Raw genomic sequence first — 18,185 nt, forward strand, 5'->3', positions numbered from 1 at the left:
TTGTATGCATCTGGAGCCTCCTGAGAAGGTGAACAATTCTGCAAGGTAGGGAGGACAAAACCTAATATTTTTTGGGTCTCCTCCTCTCTTTTGCTACTCATTAGTGCGTTAAGAGCGCCTTACTCTATTTCTTTTTAAGCTTTGTGAAATAGCGGTATTGTATAAGCAAATTATGGTGTTAACACGTTGATGTTGTTGTCCTTAAGGGCATTTGCTTATTTGTTTTCCTGTCTGAGCATGCACCGCTAACGCATTTTTTCAGGTGCTGATTGGGTCGCTAAGGAGACATTCCAGTTGGAGAAAGAATGGCAACTAAGAGCCACAAAGGATGCTCATGACGTGTCCCAGGATGGTGCTGATAACAAAACAGATAGAAACCATGGCGCAGCCTCTACAGGAACAGGTATGGAAACGGAGGTCCTGATTTAGAACTCGGTGGACAAGTTACTCCGTCACAATGGTGCCGGAAATCCTGTCCACCGAAATATAAATCCCACTGGACATAATGGGATTTATATTTCAGCGGACAGGAATCAGTCACCATTGTGACGGAATAACCTGTCTGTCGAGTTCTGAATCAGGCCCTGAGTCATGACGGGACATCACCAGTTGGCCGAAGCACCATTAAATAGAATCACTGGCTGGGAAGACTGCCAATCACGAGAGTATAATGGAAGGCTGAGGGCGAGAAAGATTGTGTTCATACCTGGTCTTTCAAATGGACGCTTCCTCAACGGGTGGTGCATTATTCCTTTAATAGACAATGTAATCTGTTGGATACAGACATCCATAACAAGCGGAGAGCAGAATATCTATTACTGGACATAGAGGCCAAAGTTGCAGCAACTGTGGCTACAGTTAGTAGCATTGCGTATTTTTGGAAAAGGTGTGGCATCAGAGGTCTTTCAGACCAGGCTGAAAAGCTCATCAGCGTATCATCAAGAATGCCTGGGCTTAATTGTTTAGCTTGTGCATGGAGCAGGATCTTCATTCCCCCTACAGCTGCTTTTGTGCATGAGCAAAATTTTCTTTCAGAGCAAGTTCAACCACAGAATGCTTAGACGACCATACACTCCCATCAAGTAGCTATTTCAGTGGTGGTTGCCTATATTGTTTAAGTACTTCTGAATGGTGTAAAGATGCATACTCCAACACAGTCACAATATTCGGCATTATCGGAAGCAACCAAAATGTTTAAGGTTACAAGATATCTGATTCATTCACAGAATGTATGCTTTTTATCCAACATTATTTATTTCTTTGAACATATGGCTCGGTTTCTTTCATTTTGTTTTTGTGCCCAGTGAGCATCAGTAAGCCCTATAAAATCTCCAAGAACCTAGGGTCAGAAAGCTGCGAGGGACATTCAATAGGTAAGCTTATAATAATGCACTCAACACCATTGCTTTTAGAGCACAGGCAATTCCGGTATAGATCGTGTAAAACAAATTAGCAGTTGCACAGCTGTGGACCACTCACCTTGGCCCACTCTCGCGCCCTCTGCTTGGTTCGCACTGCACATCTCTCCTCGGCGTAGAGGGCGCCAATGAAGGATCCGATGGAAGTCCCACCAATCAAATCAATGGGAATGCCAGTTTCCTCCATGGCTTTCAGCACACCAATATGAGAGCAGCCCCTGCAGAACGAAAGAACAGAGAAGCTGATCAATTTGTCATGTTGAAACAACCATGCGCCCCTGAGGAAACTGTTTGCTATGAGGTAATGAATCAGGCAGGTCCTGTCTTATATGAGCAGGGTAAAACACATGTACGGGAATTGGACTTCTAAGGAGGACAGATTTGATATATGGTAGGAGGCAAGGGTCAATATAAAAGTGGGAGAAGATTACTGTGTGATGGAAGATTGGTGTGTGTGTGTGGGAGAAGGTAAGTGAATGGGAGAGATAAGTGGATGGTGAGAAATAGGTTTAAGTCAGAAGAACAAGATCAATATATGGTGGGACACGGTCTGTGAGGAATGGGGATAGGTCTGTGGAAGGAGATCATGAAGTAGCCAGAGGAGGCAAGTGTGAGATGGGAGGAGGAGAGTGAGTGGAGGGAGACAATCAGTTTTTTAAAGTAAGTTGACTTGGCCAAGAGCTGACGGGGACCTGTACAGAGATAAAGTGTATGTCAATAGCTTCTACTGTGTTCCTGCCTCCACTAATGATGTAACAAGTGCCATTGGATCCTCAAGTCACAGGCAATGGAGGTGATATAGGAGTGGAAAATTATAGCTGAATCGTGAAGGAAGAAACAGTGTTGGAAGCACTGAAGCCTGATTTAAGGGTATAATATATGCAGCTAACTTTGGTAGGCGTGTGGGGAAACTAACTTGAATCCAGTGGCACGTAAAGTGACACCAAACAGTCAGGCTTAAATCAAAGGTGTAAAGTATTTAAGTAGTGTATACAGAGTAGAAACAGTTACATAAAACACAATAAAATTCCACAACCAATTTTAAAATAAGAAGAAACAAAGTATAAGTAAAATAAAACTAAAACAACTAAAACAGCTAAATCCAACAAGGGGAACAGATCATATGACTTTTTAAAGATTTAAGTGAATATAGCGCAAAAAGAACCAATGATGGTCTATGGGTACGGTAAACAGGGACCTATGTGCGATCTGAGGCAGACTGCGATGGAGTTCTGGTAAGATACACCAAGTGAATTAGTTTCAGAGAAAGTCTGGAGGATATATGTTTGTAAAAAAGTTTCAAAGCCCTAATCCAAAAAAGTACTTTGTCATTTTTAATAACAAAATGATGTGTCCTATTGGACAATTCTGAAACTGAAGCTGCTGCCGTGGAACTGTCGGTCAGATAAATGCCGCAGGATGGTCCAGCTAAGGCTCAAGAGCTTTTGCGTTTTTTGCTTTTGGAAAATTCTGAAATTTTGGCTGCTGCTGTGGAACTGCCGGTCAGATAAATGCCGCAAGATGGTCCCACCAAGGCTCAGAGGCTTTTGAGGTTTTTGCTTGAAAAACTTTCTAAGTCCCAAAACAGAAAGGGGTTTTGTTGTTTTTTGAGAGATGAGTGATCCTGTCAGATGGATGAATCAGAAATTCAAATCAATGCCATGGAACTGCTAGCCAGGACTTTTTGCAGTAAGTCCCCTTGACTATGGCGCAAAAGTCTTAAAAAGATACCAAATTTCTAAGCCCCCCAGGACCTTGCAGTTTTGGGCACCTAGAGACTCTCAGGGTGTCAGGCAGAGGCCATCAGCAGAGTCAATTCCAAGTTCCAGTTGCAACTGGTCAGCTCGGAACTGTAGGGAAAAGGTCTCATGCAGATTTTTGTGTCGCTAGAGCATCACAGGAGGTCAGCCAACTTATCTTAGGAGTTAACTTCTTTGTCCTAGGCATAAGGGGAAGTGAGTACAGTCCTTTAAGCTCCTCAGAGGTCTAGTTCAAGATTGAAAACAGGTGAGTAAAACTGCAGAAATTCTGAGGGTGACCCCCCCCCCCCCCCCTCCCTCAAATAGAGGTTGCTTTGCAACAATGGATAATCGAGAGCCTAGGCTGTTCTAGCGGGCATGGGAGGAAAGAAAGTGAATATAATTGAATGCCTTGCTCCAGAGAAGCTGGTAAGAGAAAATGTTATTGTTTGTGAAGCCCAAGTGCCAGGGGGGAACACTCTTGTTCCAGAAGATAAACTGAGAAACAAATGCTTGATTTTCGAGGCACACCTGGGAGATGACTCACTTTGCACAGGAGAAATAGTAGATCAACTGGGAGAAGATTTGATGCTCTAGTGAGGGGAATTTCATCTCAGTATTAGGCCCTACAATCATTCACCTTCCTCACATATGCTCTCACGCACATCTCTCAGTATGATACCCACCTAGCTCCACCTCCTCCTAGCACCAGTGCAATGGTATTGCCAGTCAGGACGCGGGCAAGCCGGGAGAAGTCACTATGACGGTCGGCTGTTTTCTCAAACACCTTCTCATACATTTCTTGCTGAAACACAGAAATCACAAATGGTTTTAGAGAACCAGAACTAACTGAGGGTTCAATTTAAAATCTGGCTGAGTAATAAAATGTCCAATTACTGTGTTACTGGGCACTTTTATTTCTCAGGCGCATTTAGATATTCCAGCTATAAATGTGAAACTTAATAACTAATAACCACTAAGGTCTGGAGCAGAAAAAGGCTGCTGGTAAACATACATTTAAAGGTGAGAAAACTAAACAGTGGTATCCCTGTTACCACAAGTTTTTCCACATGTTTTCCTACCACCTCCAAAATATGCCAGCAATGGCTCATAGAAGTAGCATTACTGCTTTGGTCAATTACCACAATATTTAATCTACAAATGCCCCGAGACTCCCTTTCAGGTGGCTACAAAAACATTTACAGTAGTTTTTGACCAAGCCATGCAGTGAGTGCAACCGCAGTCCTCTATTTCCTAATACCAAATCATTTAGCTACATTTCAGTAGTCGCGTTGCATGAAGCTTTTACACATGATATAAAAGTGTGAACAATAATAAACATTTATATAACTTCTATTATTTCATTTAAAGGTAAAATGTCTTTGATCGACATTAGACAAATTTAAGGCGAAGGTGGCCCTGATGCATTTTAAAATGACATGCAGGTTATGAATCCATACCCTGAAATGTGGCATCAACTTATCCATTCTGTCCCTAAGCTGAACAGAGTGCCTGACTGCATCCCTAAGGGAAGCTGGCTTGTGGTTAAGTGCTTATTATCGTCAATGAAAACGTACTTATAGCACGTGGCAAAGAACTTAATAGGTATCTTATCGATATCATGTTTACGGATTTTGACAAATCAGTCCAATTTATAAACAAATGTATATGAACTACCACGTTTGCTGTGACTTGAAAACTTTGTAAACAATGTCAGGGGCATCTAGAAGTCAATTCAAATTTTCTCATCCCTGTGGCTGGAAAGATTACACACTAGTTTTATTCCAAAACCAAATTCAATGGTAGTCGAAGAAACATGAGGATGTGTTGAAACAGTTTTGTGGCCTTGTTGTTGATGTCATGAAGTAATCCCTCAGTTAACAACAACAGGTCGATTTCACAATGCCCGCAATGACAAGAGTGCAAAAAATGTGTAAATGGGGAACTGTCTTATGGTGGAAAATATACAGCTTTAGAAAGGACATGTAATGTTTAGGTGCGAAGCAGACAAAACGGGTGTACGCAGTAACTGTATGGAGATTCAATTTACACAGAATGAAAAGTGTCCATCGTTATAATGCTTGTAGGTAAATATTTGTGAGAAAGGTGCTCTGCGAACGTAGTACTCAGAAACAGAGTTAGCATTAAAGGTGAAGCAGGGGCGGCCTGTGAATCTGTAGAGTGTTCTCCCTACCAGCTTATGTGGGCTTCGACGTGAGAATATGCGGCGCGGGCACTTGATGTGGAGATGACCAGAGCACCAGCTCCTCATGTTCAGCCACTCCACCGTGCGGGAGGGGGTCAGGCTATCTTCCTTGTGTAGAAGGATCAGCTGCTTGAGGGCCCGCACGGCCGTGTTCTCCAGCATCTGCTCCAGCTGTGAACACAATCAAGGAGACAGGCATCAACTCCAGTCTCAGATCATGACTTCTACATTTTGTATACGCCTTTCCTCATCGAACTGAGCATACCCAGAGCTTCCTTTAAATAGCCTCTCCTGTTGTATCATGCACTCTTGCATTAGTGCCCTCTTCCTTGTTTTACCACTCAGAGCCAACAAAACTGGGACCTCCTTTATTATTGCCACTTCACTAATGTTTCCTTACTGCTCACTGAGCGCATTGGTCCCAGTCCCACTATAACACAACCTAATCGGACTCCTTCTCATTTTTCGCTCAGACGCTCAATCTTGTGCTCAACCACTTGCATGGTCTCCACATGTCCAGTACCGCCAATTAAGACTTCACCTAACTTTTATATTTATTATCACAGAAAGCCTTGGCCCCAGTCCCACTCAGACCACCTTCCAGTAACACTTAAGAGACAATCTCTGGAGCGAAAACCCTAGTATAATTTCATTGCTAATGCCCCCTTTCACTGAAGAACCCCAACCTTGTATATTTCTGCTATCTGTGCGACCTGGTCCTAGTGCCACTCTGACACAGCAAAGACTCAACCCCTTCCACTATACCACTAGAAGACATCTAATGTAGTGTTGGCAACCTTCCAGTATAGCACTGGGAGACATTTGATGTAGTGTAGGCAATGTTGCCTCTCCTCAAGTCCAAAAACAATAAGGTGCTCTCTGTCGAGGTAATTTCTACTTTTACATAGCTCCTCATCAAGAGTTGGTGGCATTAACCCATACAGAACTCGTCTCATACTGTCCCTCACAAATAACTTGGTCTCCTGTTAATTTTACTACTCTGCAGATTTCTTCTCATTCCCCTGGTGCAAAAGAGTCATCCCTCTCATAATGCTCCTAACAGCCGTATATAAAAAAAAATCAATTTCAACAGTCTCACTCCGCCATCACCAGTCATCATCAAACTCTGCCTCTGATCCTTGCATTTGAAAGGGCGCTTGACAGTGTACACCGGACCCAAAGAATGGGGATTAAACAGAAGCTGAAGAAAATTTCCTAATGACTAGCTGTACATAATTAATACAACTACAAGGAAGAATCTTGGGCAACCAACTGAGCATGCCCATGCTAGGAACCCTCTATTAGACATACCATACCACGATCACTCACGAGTGAAGTCCAAAAGAAAGACTTGACAAGTTACAAAATACATGTTTGAATGGGATGGATTCCCACACCTCAGTTATCAGGATCATACAGCTAGCAAAAAAGAGGGAGTGAAACTTACATCTCCTGGAGTGGGATCCTGCTCACCGAGTCCCACAATCAGGATGCAGTCGGCCTGTCGGATGCAGCGCACAGTCCATGGTGTCAAGGAGTAGTCTGTCTGGTAGAGCACAATGCGGTGAATGTCCTCCTGCTGAGCCAGCCAGCCAGAGAGACGGTACTCATGGATACTGCAAGAGAAAGGTTATTAGAAGAAGAGGCTGACTACACCCTAACCTCCTACAACATATGCATCAGGGATTGGCAAGCAACATCTACACCTTTATAAACAGATAAATGCCACATATATATGGCATATATGTCAACACATATATGCCATGAGAAAAGCAACTTTATCAATATACACATACGCTCCTTTTAAATGCTGCAAAGGATAAGCGGAGGCAACCGAAGTTATACAGTTATACATCTTTACTGACATATACATGAGGGACTAGCTCAATACTGTAACCTTGTTAATGCACACACTGGGAATACGGTAACTGGTCAGAAGGGGCCGTCAAAAGGATGCCCCTTCATCAACACATAGGTGCCTTACAGAGCAGTACAGATGCCTCTAAGACACAGAATATGGACACCAGATCATGCACATGAAAAGAATAATAAACAGAAAATGATGAACTCAGTAGCCACATTAGGAAAAGTTTAAGGTTATACTACTGCGTGCTAAAGAAAAATCTCACAAAGATTAGTAATAACAGAAACACATGTTGGGTAAGTATCAGATTATTTTAGAAAAGTCAATCGGAAGAAGATGGATATTTTTACACATTTCGCTGTTTTCTCTTATTTAAGGTTCATGGTGCTGCCTAAAGCCTCTGGATTGTGGCAGACTGTGCTAATGCCCTCATGCAAGCAGTGCCCAACAGCAGTAGAATGGCTGAGCCCTAGAAAAGAGAGGAGGCATGGCTGTTGCCGCAATCACTTTCCATTCTGCTTTCTTTGACCGCTGGACCAGTCAATTCCACCTGTGAATACAGCTCTATCGTAAGTCATTTAACCAAGATCCTATTTCGAGCCCATGCACAGTAGTCACTAGACCTTTTTCAAAAAGCATGGTCGCTTCTTCTGTTTTTTCCAGGGCAAACTGTCATACTGACATTAACATCCCATAGACCGTTGGGAAGATTATCTCGAGACACTGAAGAAAAGTGACTGTAAAGAATTTCAGGCTGACATTTGAACAATATGCTAAATTATTTATTTTCCAGAATGTCAAATTAATTCCAAGAAAACTGTCAGTGGAGATATGCTAGTAAATACAACAAAATGACTAATCAATAACTTGGTCTGCAGCTAGAGGGTGCACTACTAAAAACTCTTAGACACTTGGGCAAGCAGAATGGTGAAACATCCCACTCTTTCAATTTGCCACAATGTATACATTCCTAAACACTAAAGCAACCTCACAAACATGTGACAACATCTGGATGTTTGTACGTGCCATGGTTTCAACATTAAGCAAATCACAAAGTATTTATCACTCACCTGTACCTCTAACTTCAATCATCGATGGTGCCATACTCTGAAGTAAATTTCACGGACGTGCTGCTTACTTTCCATCCAGATAAAATTCAAATGACAGGCATCTTTCTTCCGGGACCCTTTTACAGTAAGGAAAGGACTACAAAAGTATCTTGAATATGAACCTACCAATCCAATGCTGAAGCTCCAAGTCGTGCTCTGATGATGTCACTTGTAAGAACCAAAGCCGGACCTACAAAAAAAGGAAAAAAGGATGACTATCCATGTAAAACATTTCAATTTAGACTAGACAGGTAGCTGCCTATTCCCTTTCCACATCTGTAAATCCACCATGCACACCCCTCACCACTATGATGATGGTAAAGTTAACTATGCACTGGCACCATTCAGGCTTTGCATTAAACTTATGAGGAGTTTCACAACAACAGTTAGGTGGCTACCTCACGCCTGAGACCAGCCAAATATTCTCTGCAGAAGGCTACATTGTCCTTGTTGAACTTAGCAAATGCATTACTGTCAAATAAATACTTCATACCATAACAAGCATTACCCAACACTTTCTGCACTACAGGGTGCTACATCAGAAAGGAAAGTAACAGACTACAAGCTTTTAGAACAAGTCAACTCGGCAAAAGGTTACAAATAGCATAAGAAAAAAAATGCTGCTTCCTGGTATAATGATGAATTAAAACAGCTACAGGTAGCATGCAAAAAGGCCGAGAGGAAATGGAGGAGGGCCTACCTATATTCAGATAAGAAAACCTTGAAATCGGTACAGGCCCAGTTCAAGGAATCTATTATCAGGGCCAAAGCAAACTTTTATGCTAAATCTATTCTGCAACCTCCAAATAGCACAAAAGTGCTTTTTAATATTTTCAGGATTTATTTAGTCCTGCTTGTACGAGTAATGAGGAGGTCGCATCGCAGAAACTCTGCAATGAGATTGCCATCTTCTTCGAGGAAAAAATACCTAAAATTGTTGGAGAACTACATCATGAAGGTCCAGATGATTTAAAAATGGTTCTGTCGGGTGACAATGCAAATGATTTACAACTGTTATTCAATGCAATCAAAGAAAAGAAACGAAATCCCTCTCTGGAAGACACAAAAACACAAAACCAGGCCCTTACACTGAATGAAAAGAAGACCTGTATGTGATTTGATGTATTTTGTATTTATCTGAATTAAATTCATTCAAATTGATTTCTCATACAATAAATACAATGACTGTCAAAATAATATTTAAAGTGCAGAGATGTGACAATAGTGAATAGTGATCATGTGATAAAATGGTATGTACAGTGATAATACAATGCCATTCTAAAGTTAACTATGCACTGGCACCATTCAGGCTTTGCATTAAACTTATGAGGAGTTTCATAACAACAGTTAGGTGGCTACCTCACGCCTGAGACCAGCCACATATTCTCTGCAGAAGGCTACATTGTCCTTGTTGAACTTAGCAAATGCATTACTGTCAAATAAATACTTAATACCATAACAAGCATTAACCAGCACTTTCTGCACTACAGGGTGATACATCAGATAAGAAAGTAACAGACTACAAGCTTTTAGAACAAGTAAACTCGGCAAAAGGTGACAAATAGCATAAGAAAAAGTTGCTGCTTCCTGGTATAATGATGAATTAAAACAGCTACGGGTATCATGCAAAAAGGCCGAGAGGAAATGGAGGAGGGCCTACCTAGATTCAGATAAGAAAGCCTTGAAATCGGTACAGGCCCAGTTCAAGGAATCTATTATTAGGGCCAAAGCAAACTTTTATGCTAAATCCATCTGCAAGCTCCAAATAGCACAAAAGTGCTTTTTAATATTTTCAGGATTTATTTAGTCTTGCTTGCACGAGTAATGAGGTGGTCACATAGCAGAAACTCTGCAATGAGATTGCCATCTTATTCGATGAAAAAAAACCTAAAATTGTTGGATAACTACATCATGATGGTCCAGATGATTTACAAATGGTTCTGTCGGGTGACAATACAAATGATTTACAACTGCTATTCAATGCAATCAAAGAAAAGAAACGAAATCCCCCTCTGGAAGACACAAAAACACAAAACCAGGCCCTTACACTGAATGAAAAGACCTGTATGTGATTTGATGTATTTTGTATTTATCTGAATTAAATTCATTCAAATTGATTTTTCATACAATAAATACAATGACTGTCAAAATAATATTTAAAGTGCAGAGATGTGACAATAGTGAATAGTGATCACGTGATAAAATGGTATGTACAGTGATAATACAATGCCATTGACGAGCAGCACGATCCTTGTACAGTTCTGGATTTGAGGACTCTATGCCCTTCCTGTTCAGGCGATTCATACTGACTTGGACCCTAGGACTGTCGTGCCTTACACATCCGTCTTGAGAAAGACCCGCCGCGACCTTAAACACGGGCGCCGAAGGGTCGAAACGTCGACATTCTTCATAGGCCCAGCAATTCTAGAATTCTATCAAACTGAAAGAAATAAATAGGATTCTGGAAAATCGTATCAGCAGATGGCCTTTAGAAAATAAAACACTTGTATATATGTGTATATATTGATTGTATTGGAATGTATTATCACTGTACATACCATTTTATCACGTGATCACTATTCACTATTGTCACATCTCTGCACTTTAAATATTATTTTGACAGTCATTGTATTTATTGTATGAACAAAAACCATTTGAATGAATTTAATTCAGGTAAATACAAAATACAACAAATCACGTACAGGTCTTCTTTTCATTCAGTGTAAGGGCCTGGTTTTGTGTTTTTGTGTCTTCCTGAGGGGGGTTTCGTTTCTTTTCTTTGATTGCATTGAATAGCAGTTGTAAATCAACTGTATTGTCCCCCGACAGAACCATTTTTATTAACCATTAATTACCCAGGTTCTGAGGGACACAGGGTCACCCCGTTTTTCTTAATAATTAGGTCCGGATGATTTAGCCTGGAAGTTCAATGCAGAATCTCCGATAGATACCGCTTTGAATATCTTTCATGCCCCCACGGAGGATTCTTTTAACCAGCTGGCTCAAAGTATATCCTCGGGCTCCCCGTTAGATCCTCTTCCAAATGAAATCTGGAAAATGTTCAGTCAAGAAACCTTTCCCTGACTATGGAAGATCTGTTGCCAGTCGCTGGAGGAGGGAGAGGTACTAGAGGTATGGAAGCAAGCAGTAGTAACTGCTTTGCTTAAAAACCATCATGGACCCTTCTAATCCAGCAAATTTCAGACCAATCTCTCTACTGACATACCCTTTTAAAATCTTAGAGAAGGTAGTTAGTAAAATTCTATCGTGCTACCTTGAAGACAATTTCCTGCTGGACAGAGATCAATATGGCTTCCGCCCGGGACACGGTACCGAGACTGCTCCGGCAACCGTAATGAACAATCTACGAATGCGTGCTGACAATGGAAATTCCTCTGACCTAGTGTTACTGGACAGGTCAGCCACATTCGATATGGTGAGCCACACAGTGTTAGCGGAGAGACTGAAAGGTGTGGGGGTTAAAGGACGGGCCCTGCAGTGGATACTATCTTACCTGTTAGGAAGAAAACAGGCTGTGTCTCTGACGCTGTTCACCTCAGGCATGTCCCCAGTACATCATGGGGTGCCACAGGGCTCGGCGATTAGCCCAATTCTTTTCAATATCTATCTGCGTCCTCTATTCCCGATTATTAAATCTTATGGGTAGTCCTGGTCAACTATGCAGATGATACCCAACTGGTGTTTTCCCTGGAGGGGAAACAAGCGGTATCTATGGACACCTTCCAGGATTGTATGCGCCAGACTGCTGATTGGCTTAGGAAAAATTCCCTACAGTTTAATGGGGGGAAAACAGGTGGTGTATTGTCCTGCATCTAGAATGTCTCGTCATCTATCGGTCGAGTTCAAACTTACCCCAGAGGACGAACCCCTGGTTCCGGCTGAAGTGGTGCGTAACTTGGGGTCATGGTGGATGGAAATCTTCAAATGGACTCACAAGCCAATAAAACGGCCAGTGTTTGCTTCACCCTGCTATGTATACTACGGAATGTTCTTCCGCTACTTTCAAAAGATACTCGATTTCTCGTAGTGAGGAGTGTAATCCTGAGTAGGCTGGATTACTGCAACTCCCTGTACCTGGGGGCACCACAATACATTGTGCAGGGGTTAAAGAGAGTCCAGTCTACGGCAGCAAAGCTGGTGTTAAACAGACAGTGCAGGTCCTCTACGACATTGGCTTTGAGAGATCTTCATTGGCTCCCTATCAAGGAGAGAATTTGTTTTAAATCTCTCTGCATTGTATACAGGGCAGCACATGGTCAGGGTCCTGTCCCCTTGCAGGAGATGTTCATCTGGTATAATCCTAGGGAGGCAGCTCCGCTCTTCAAATGTAAGTCTGATAACAACTACCAGATTTAAGAGATCTCGGATAGGGGGCAGAGCCTTTGGTGCGACTGCCTCGCGTGTATGGAATGAGTTACTCCTGGACCTTAGACAGGCCAGTTCCCTGACATGCTTTAGGAAGAGCCTGAAAACCTAGCTATTTCCAAAAGGTGATCTTTAGATCTTCTCACTGACAACTGTTTCTGCTTTGTGGTGTCTACTCAACATCCAAGCGTCAGGATACCCGTAAGTTGGCAGTTTTGCGCTATATAAGTGTTTAATTAAATTAAATTCAATTCAAAATAAATGTCTGTGAGATTAAAGGTCATGTTACTGCAGTAAAAAACAGAATATTCCATACAAGGTTGCATCACTGCATGCACACACCATCACCCAGACCTATGCACTGCCCCCTCTCACCTTTAAACACAGCACCCTGTTACAAACATACTCACCAATAGCATTAAGGGCATGCTTCAGCTCCAGTGAAAAGGCTGCCATGGGCACGTCATCGCACACAGGCAGTACTGCTACAGTGGCAAGATTGCTCGTTGGATTTGTAAGCTCAGACGAGGTACTCATACCAAGACCTGCTCCTGGTAAAAAAAATATATACTTGATGTATTTTATGTATTTTGTGTGTTACCTGTTTCTTGAGAAATTTCAATAAAAGCTTTGAAATAAAAAAAATGAAAAGAGCACCAATGAAGTCAGAAGAATCAAGAACAAGCATATTAACACTATGAATTGTGTGTTGTCATTACTGGAAAGCTCATTTACCCTAAAAATGTACCTCAATGTTCATATGAGTTGGTGAATAGAAAAAAAGTCTTCACAATAGGTTTGCAAGAACAAGCCCATCTAGATTATTATTCATAAATAGTACACAATTGAAAGGCTCCATCACACATATAGTTGTACTTTACTTTGGGAAAGTTGATGCGCTACACAGAATCATAGGAAAGCCTTTTTTCCTGCATTACATGTTGCATTGAGACAACTCTTCCACTTAGGACTTAGTTATAAGGAAGACTACACCTGACTTTCAATATTTGTGCTACAGATAGACGTATGGGAGTTGCTATCTTGTTTATTCATTTCAAGAAAAGCATCACAGATTCTACATCACATTGAGAAGAAACGCTTGCCAACATGAAGGTTGTGGGAAGAGAGGAACCTCACTGAAGAGGAGTAATAGCTGTGCCTGGACAGGTCACCAACAAATATATTTCCAGTGGAAGGCTGCCATGCTTAGTTCAACAGTCAAAGAAAATTGTTTTGACAACTAATCCTTAAAGGCCTTTGTTTAGATAAGACATATACTAATGAAGTGGTAGAAAAAGGGTTTCAACATCAGGTCAAGATGACCTTTTCAGTTTGAGGCAATTCACAGATCCACATCCAAATAGATTTTGCTATGGATTCAAAAGGTGAGGAGTCTGCGGTTAAAAGCCTCTATCAGAGGAAGAAGTTACTTACCTTTGCTATCGCTATTTCTGGTAAAAACACGATCTAGACGCAGATTCCTCACTGACCCTCCTATCCTCCCAGTTCCTTGAATTGGGCTCTGGCCATTTAAAAAGATCCCTCGTCTAAGAATCTGAAAACTGGTATAAGCCACTTAGCTGCTGGGGCTCTGCATCTGGGGCGCAGGCACCCTCACGAGTAAATTAAGTCAGTGTGTGGGAGTGGCCTTAAATCCGCTCTGCAGGTCATTTCTGGAGCTAACAGCATTAGTGCACAGAGCCACTTGGTAGCACGCATAGGTACTGCTAAAAAGTTTCCAGCCTGGGGAAATATTCAAAAGGTGAAGAATCTTTAGATAAAAAATTTTTAACAGAAAATCTCGCTCTCCATTTAACTGGTACAGCTAGAAATCTCGACTACATATGAAGTGTTAATACAGAAAAGTTCTGTGAGGACCTCCGCTATGTATCTACTGAAGATCCTGATGGCAAACCTCACCCCAGGGGCTGGTCCTCTTCAACATTTAGAACAATGTTGGACTGGGTACAGACAAGACTGCACAATATCAGGAAATTGTATTTTTCAAAGGTCACTTTTTCTAACATCATGTGACACGTTATTTTAAGGCCAGTGAATTTATTGCAAGATCTTGTTACTTAGTTTTATTTTTTATTACTTGAACTTTAATAATATTTGCTGTTTTTAACTGATATGACTATCACAAATTTTTTAATGGCTTAAATTGTGCTACTTTTATAACTTGGCCTTCATAATCACTTCTGAAGTGAAGACGCGTGCCTTTATATCTCCTTCTGCAAGTGTTATGCTTCATGCCTTATTTTGGCGCAAGCCCATGTCTTTATCCACAGGTCCATTGAACATCATCAAATTCTTTACAAGGGGAAAACTCCATCTACTGCAAAACAGCATTGTTTGAAACCCTTTCGGCTGTAGAGTGCAGAATGATGTTCAAAAATGAACAAGAGCACCAAAAGCTATTCTTTTTTGGTTCCAAGGCCCCCTTCTGAATTTTCTGCTACACATGGTAGGTTGCATGTCCATTCTCAGATGTTTGACAGCAATATGACTGTCACAACGTTGAAGCACCAAGAATTATCTGGCATGTGTTATCCATCGTAAGAAGTCACACTTCTCTCAAAGTATAGAAAAAGTTGCTGAAGTAGAGCCTTATCTCCCACAAAGCAGATGAATGCTTAAATTTCTGTAACAAAAGTGTTTCTTAGATCTTTCCTCAGTCATTAAAGGCAGTATGTTTACATGTCATTCCACACAGTTTCTCGAATCTGCAGAAGAATCTTCTGGTGCTAAGATGCAAAAGAGTCACTACGCTATAAATGAAAAACCAGTTTGGTTCACAAAAGGCTGCTTGATCAATAAAACAACAACTTAAAAGAATTCTCAGCCTAGCGAAAAACCTTTTGCCCGTTTGCAGGGCTCACCAGGTGTCTTGCCCTCAGGAAGAAGATTTCAGTGAGGAAGAATGTGTGCACAGGAAAGGCTTAGGGCTCAGCTCCTGTGATCGCCAATAAATATTACCATGCCAAACTTATGCAAGGAATAAACAAGAGATACGTGTGCCTTTGACTGATAGTAAGGAGTTTACGGCTCCACTTTCAAAGATACAATGCTACATCATTTTTGCAGGCACACACATCATACATTTAAAACAGGCAACATCACAGAAAAGCTCATTTTACCTGGAAAGGGGCCCTGTAGTTGCTGCAGGTTACCAAGTATCTTCTGGCTAAGCAAATGGATCAGGCGTGTTACAACCTACAAGGGCATAAAGGAAACCCAAATTACCCCCTTGTTATTATCTCAAACATTTATGGGCTATTGTTAACTCTTTCATCCTCACCACAGAGTTTGCCCTCACGTCCCTGTCTAGCCACATCTCAGTTGTGGGGGGACCTTCCTCTTTGCGTCTGGTGTGTCCCTGCTTCCCTTTGTGAATAAAGCTCTGTTTTTATCCGCTCCTACACCCTCACTTGATTTTGCTAAATTATCATGGCTCATGCCAGCTCCTCCAACTCCATTTGTTAGTGTCTGTTTAGATTGGATGTCAATGCTTGTTGCACATAATATTAATTATATACCACTCAAAGCTTGAATCTACTTTATCCTTATGTTTACCAGACTGATTTAAGTTTCAAGTCTGATTTTTATTTAATTTCAGATATACTGATTATCCGTATCTCTAAACATGGCAAGGCTGTATAGTTCAACTTTCTTCCAACCTTCGTACAGTTGGTGAACAGTAAAATAAAGCTTCATTCGCGCCTTTAGTTAATTATATTAGAAATAATACAAACATTGGTCTAGTTGCCCAAAAGGGGGTGGTGATGGACGGAGCATCTGAACCAATCAAACACTCACACCCAGTCAAAAGATCTGGGTTGGATTCATCGCCGTTCTTTAGCCCACTCTGCCACCTCAGTTCAGACATGGCCATATGCAAATCAGTCTGACCCTGTGCCTCATAGGAACAGTCCAGCCCGAACTGCCAAGCCATGCCTTCCCTGGAACGGAAACAAGCTTCCGAGGACCGGTTTCTGGCATTTCAGCCGTCTTCAGCCCGGCTTGCTTGAATCCAGTGGCAAAGTGAGCAAGGGACTCACGTCTGAGCATACCCTGCCAACTTATGGCGAACAAAGCGGTACAAAACATCCTACCAAGAGCAATCCTGGTCTGGGAGAATGTATTGTGTATGTATTGCAATATGAGGCTTGTGCTTAGTAGCGAGCTAAGTAGGTCAGCTTTGTATCTATAGATTTTGAGTGGATTTGTATTAATTCCAATAATCAGTTGCCGTTGGATTATAATTATACCCTGACTGATGTGTTGGTTACTCATTTATTAACCGCTCCTATTCAATTTGGGTGCCACGGTCCATTTCAGTTCATTTACTACAGCTCAATTTCAGTTCCAATGGCAAAACTCCATTTCAGTTCAGCTGGTACAGTCACGTCTGCATTCAGTTTGTAGACATGTATTTTAGCTGAGCTGGCACAGCTCTGTTTGATTTCAGCTGGCACAGCTCCAGGTCAATTCAGCTGCTACAGCTCTATTTCAGTTGTGCTGGAGCTATCCCAGTTGAGTTCTGCTAGCATGGCTCCATTTCAATTTACCTACAATCATTCTGTTTCATTTTCCCTGGCACAGATCACTGTCAGTTTAACTTCTACAGCTCCATTAACCTTCACTTGCCACTGCTCCATTTTAGCTCAGTGGGCAAGGCTCCATTTCAGTTTGTCTGGTATGCAGTTTGCTGGTAGAGCCACCTTTAATTTTTATTTGGCATACTCCATTTCATGTCTGGTGGCACAGCGCCATTTCAAGTCAGTTATCAAAGCTTAATGTAATTTCGGCTGTCTAAGCTCCATTTCAGTTTAACTGGCACAGCTACACTGCAGTTCGGCTTGCATGGCCCCAATCCATGTGAATAATTACTGCTGCACCTCTGTTCTGCAAGTGCTCTAAAAGTTTGAACTCAGCCGCTAATTGTCAATTTCTTTTAAAGAATGTCTCATTCCAAGATCCAAACCTTGACAGACCAAACTTTGTTGTTGGGGTATCAAAATATATACAAGAGCAAACTTGCAGCATAACCCAATCTGAGAACTTGAAGTCATCCACCAACTTCATCATCACAGTGAAACTCCATGTAAGGCCCATAAAGGACAGAATGTTAGACATGCGAGCTCCCTACGAAAGCCAGAACGGGATGCCCAGCCACCAAAAAGTTTAGAAAACAAGGCTATTTAAGAAAAGGTTATCCCGTCAATGTACCACAACTACTTCCAGCTCCTCTTCTCCATCACTCTTGTACATCTAAAACACTGGAAATTAGACTTCTCTGATAATGTAAAATGAAAGAAACACTAAATTAGGCCCCAATCAGAGACATATGCACATACAAAGGCAAATACAGATACGAACCATTTGATCTCAAACATGCACAACACCCTCACAAAGCATAGAGCCACTATCGACAAGACACTTTCTACCATCACTCGTAAA

At 41.6% G+C, this 18,185-nt stretch overlaps 1 protein-coding gene across 3 annotated transcripts in view; it reads right to left on the reverse strand.

Moving 5' to 3' along the window:
* The window catches only part of PNPLA6 (patatin like domain 6, lysophospholipase), a 354,753-nt gene that overhangs the window by 98,401 nt on the left and 238,167 nt on the right, over nt 1–18,185 (reverse strand). For all 3 annotated transcript variants that reach the window (XM_086960602.1, XM_086960584.1, XM_086960592.1), the window contains exons 21-27: nt 15,863–15,938; nt 13,133–13,273; nt 8,463–8,526; nt 6,811–6,979; nt 5,352–5,534; nt 3,844–3,962; nt 1,480–1,636 (exon numbers count right to left, since the gene is read on the reverse strand). In XM_086960602.1, the coding sequence (XP_086816728.1) occupies nt 1,480–1,636; nt 3,844–3,962; nt 5,352–5,534; nt 6,811–6,979; nt 8,463–8,526; nt 13,133–13,273; nt 15,863–15,938 (909 nt within the window). The remainder of the gene's footprint in view (nt 1–1,479; nt 1,637–3,843; nt 3,963–5,351; nt 5,535–6,810; nt 6,980–8,462; nt 8,527–13,132; nt 13,274–15,862; nt 15,939–18,185) is intronic.

The sequence above is a fragment of the Lissotriton vulgaris genome, chromosome 1_1 (assembly GCF_964263255.1).
Source record: "Lissotriton vulgaris chromosome 1_1, aLisVul1.2, whole genome shotgun sequence".
Taxonomy (NCBI): domain Eukaryota; kingdom Metazoa; phylum Chordata; class Amphibia; order Caudata; family Salamandridae; genus Lissotriton; species Lissotriton vulgaris.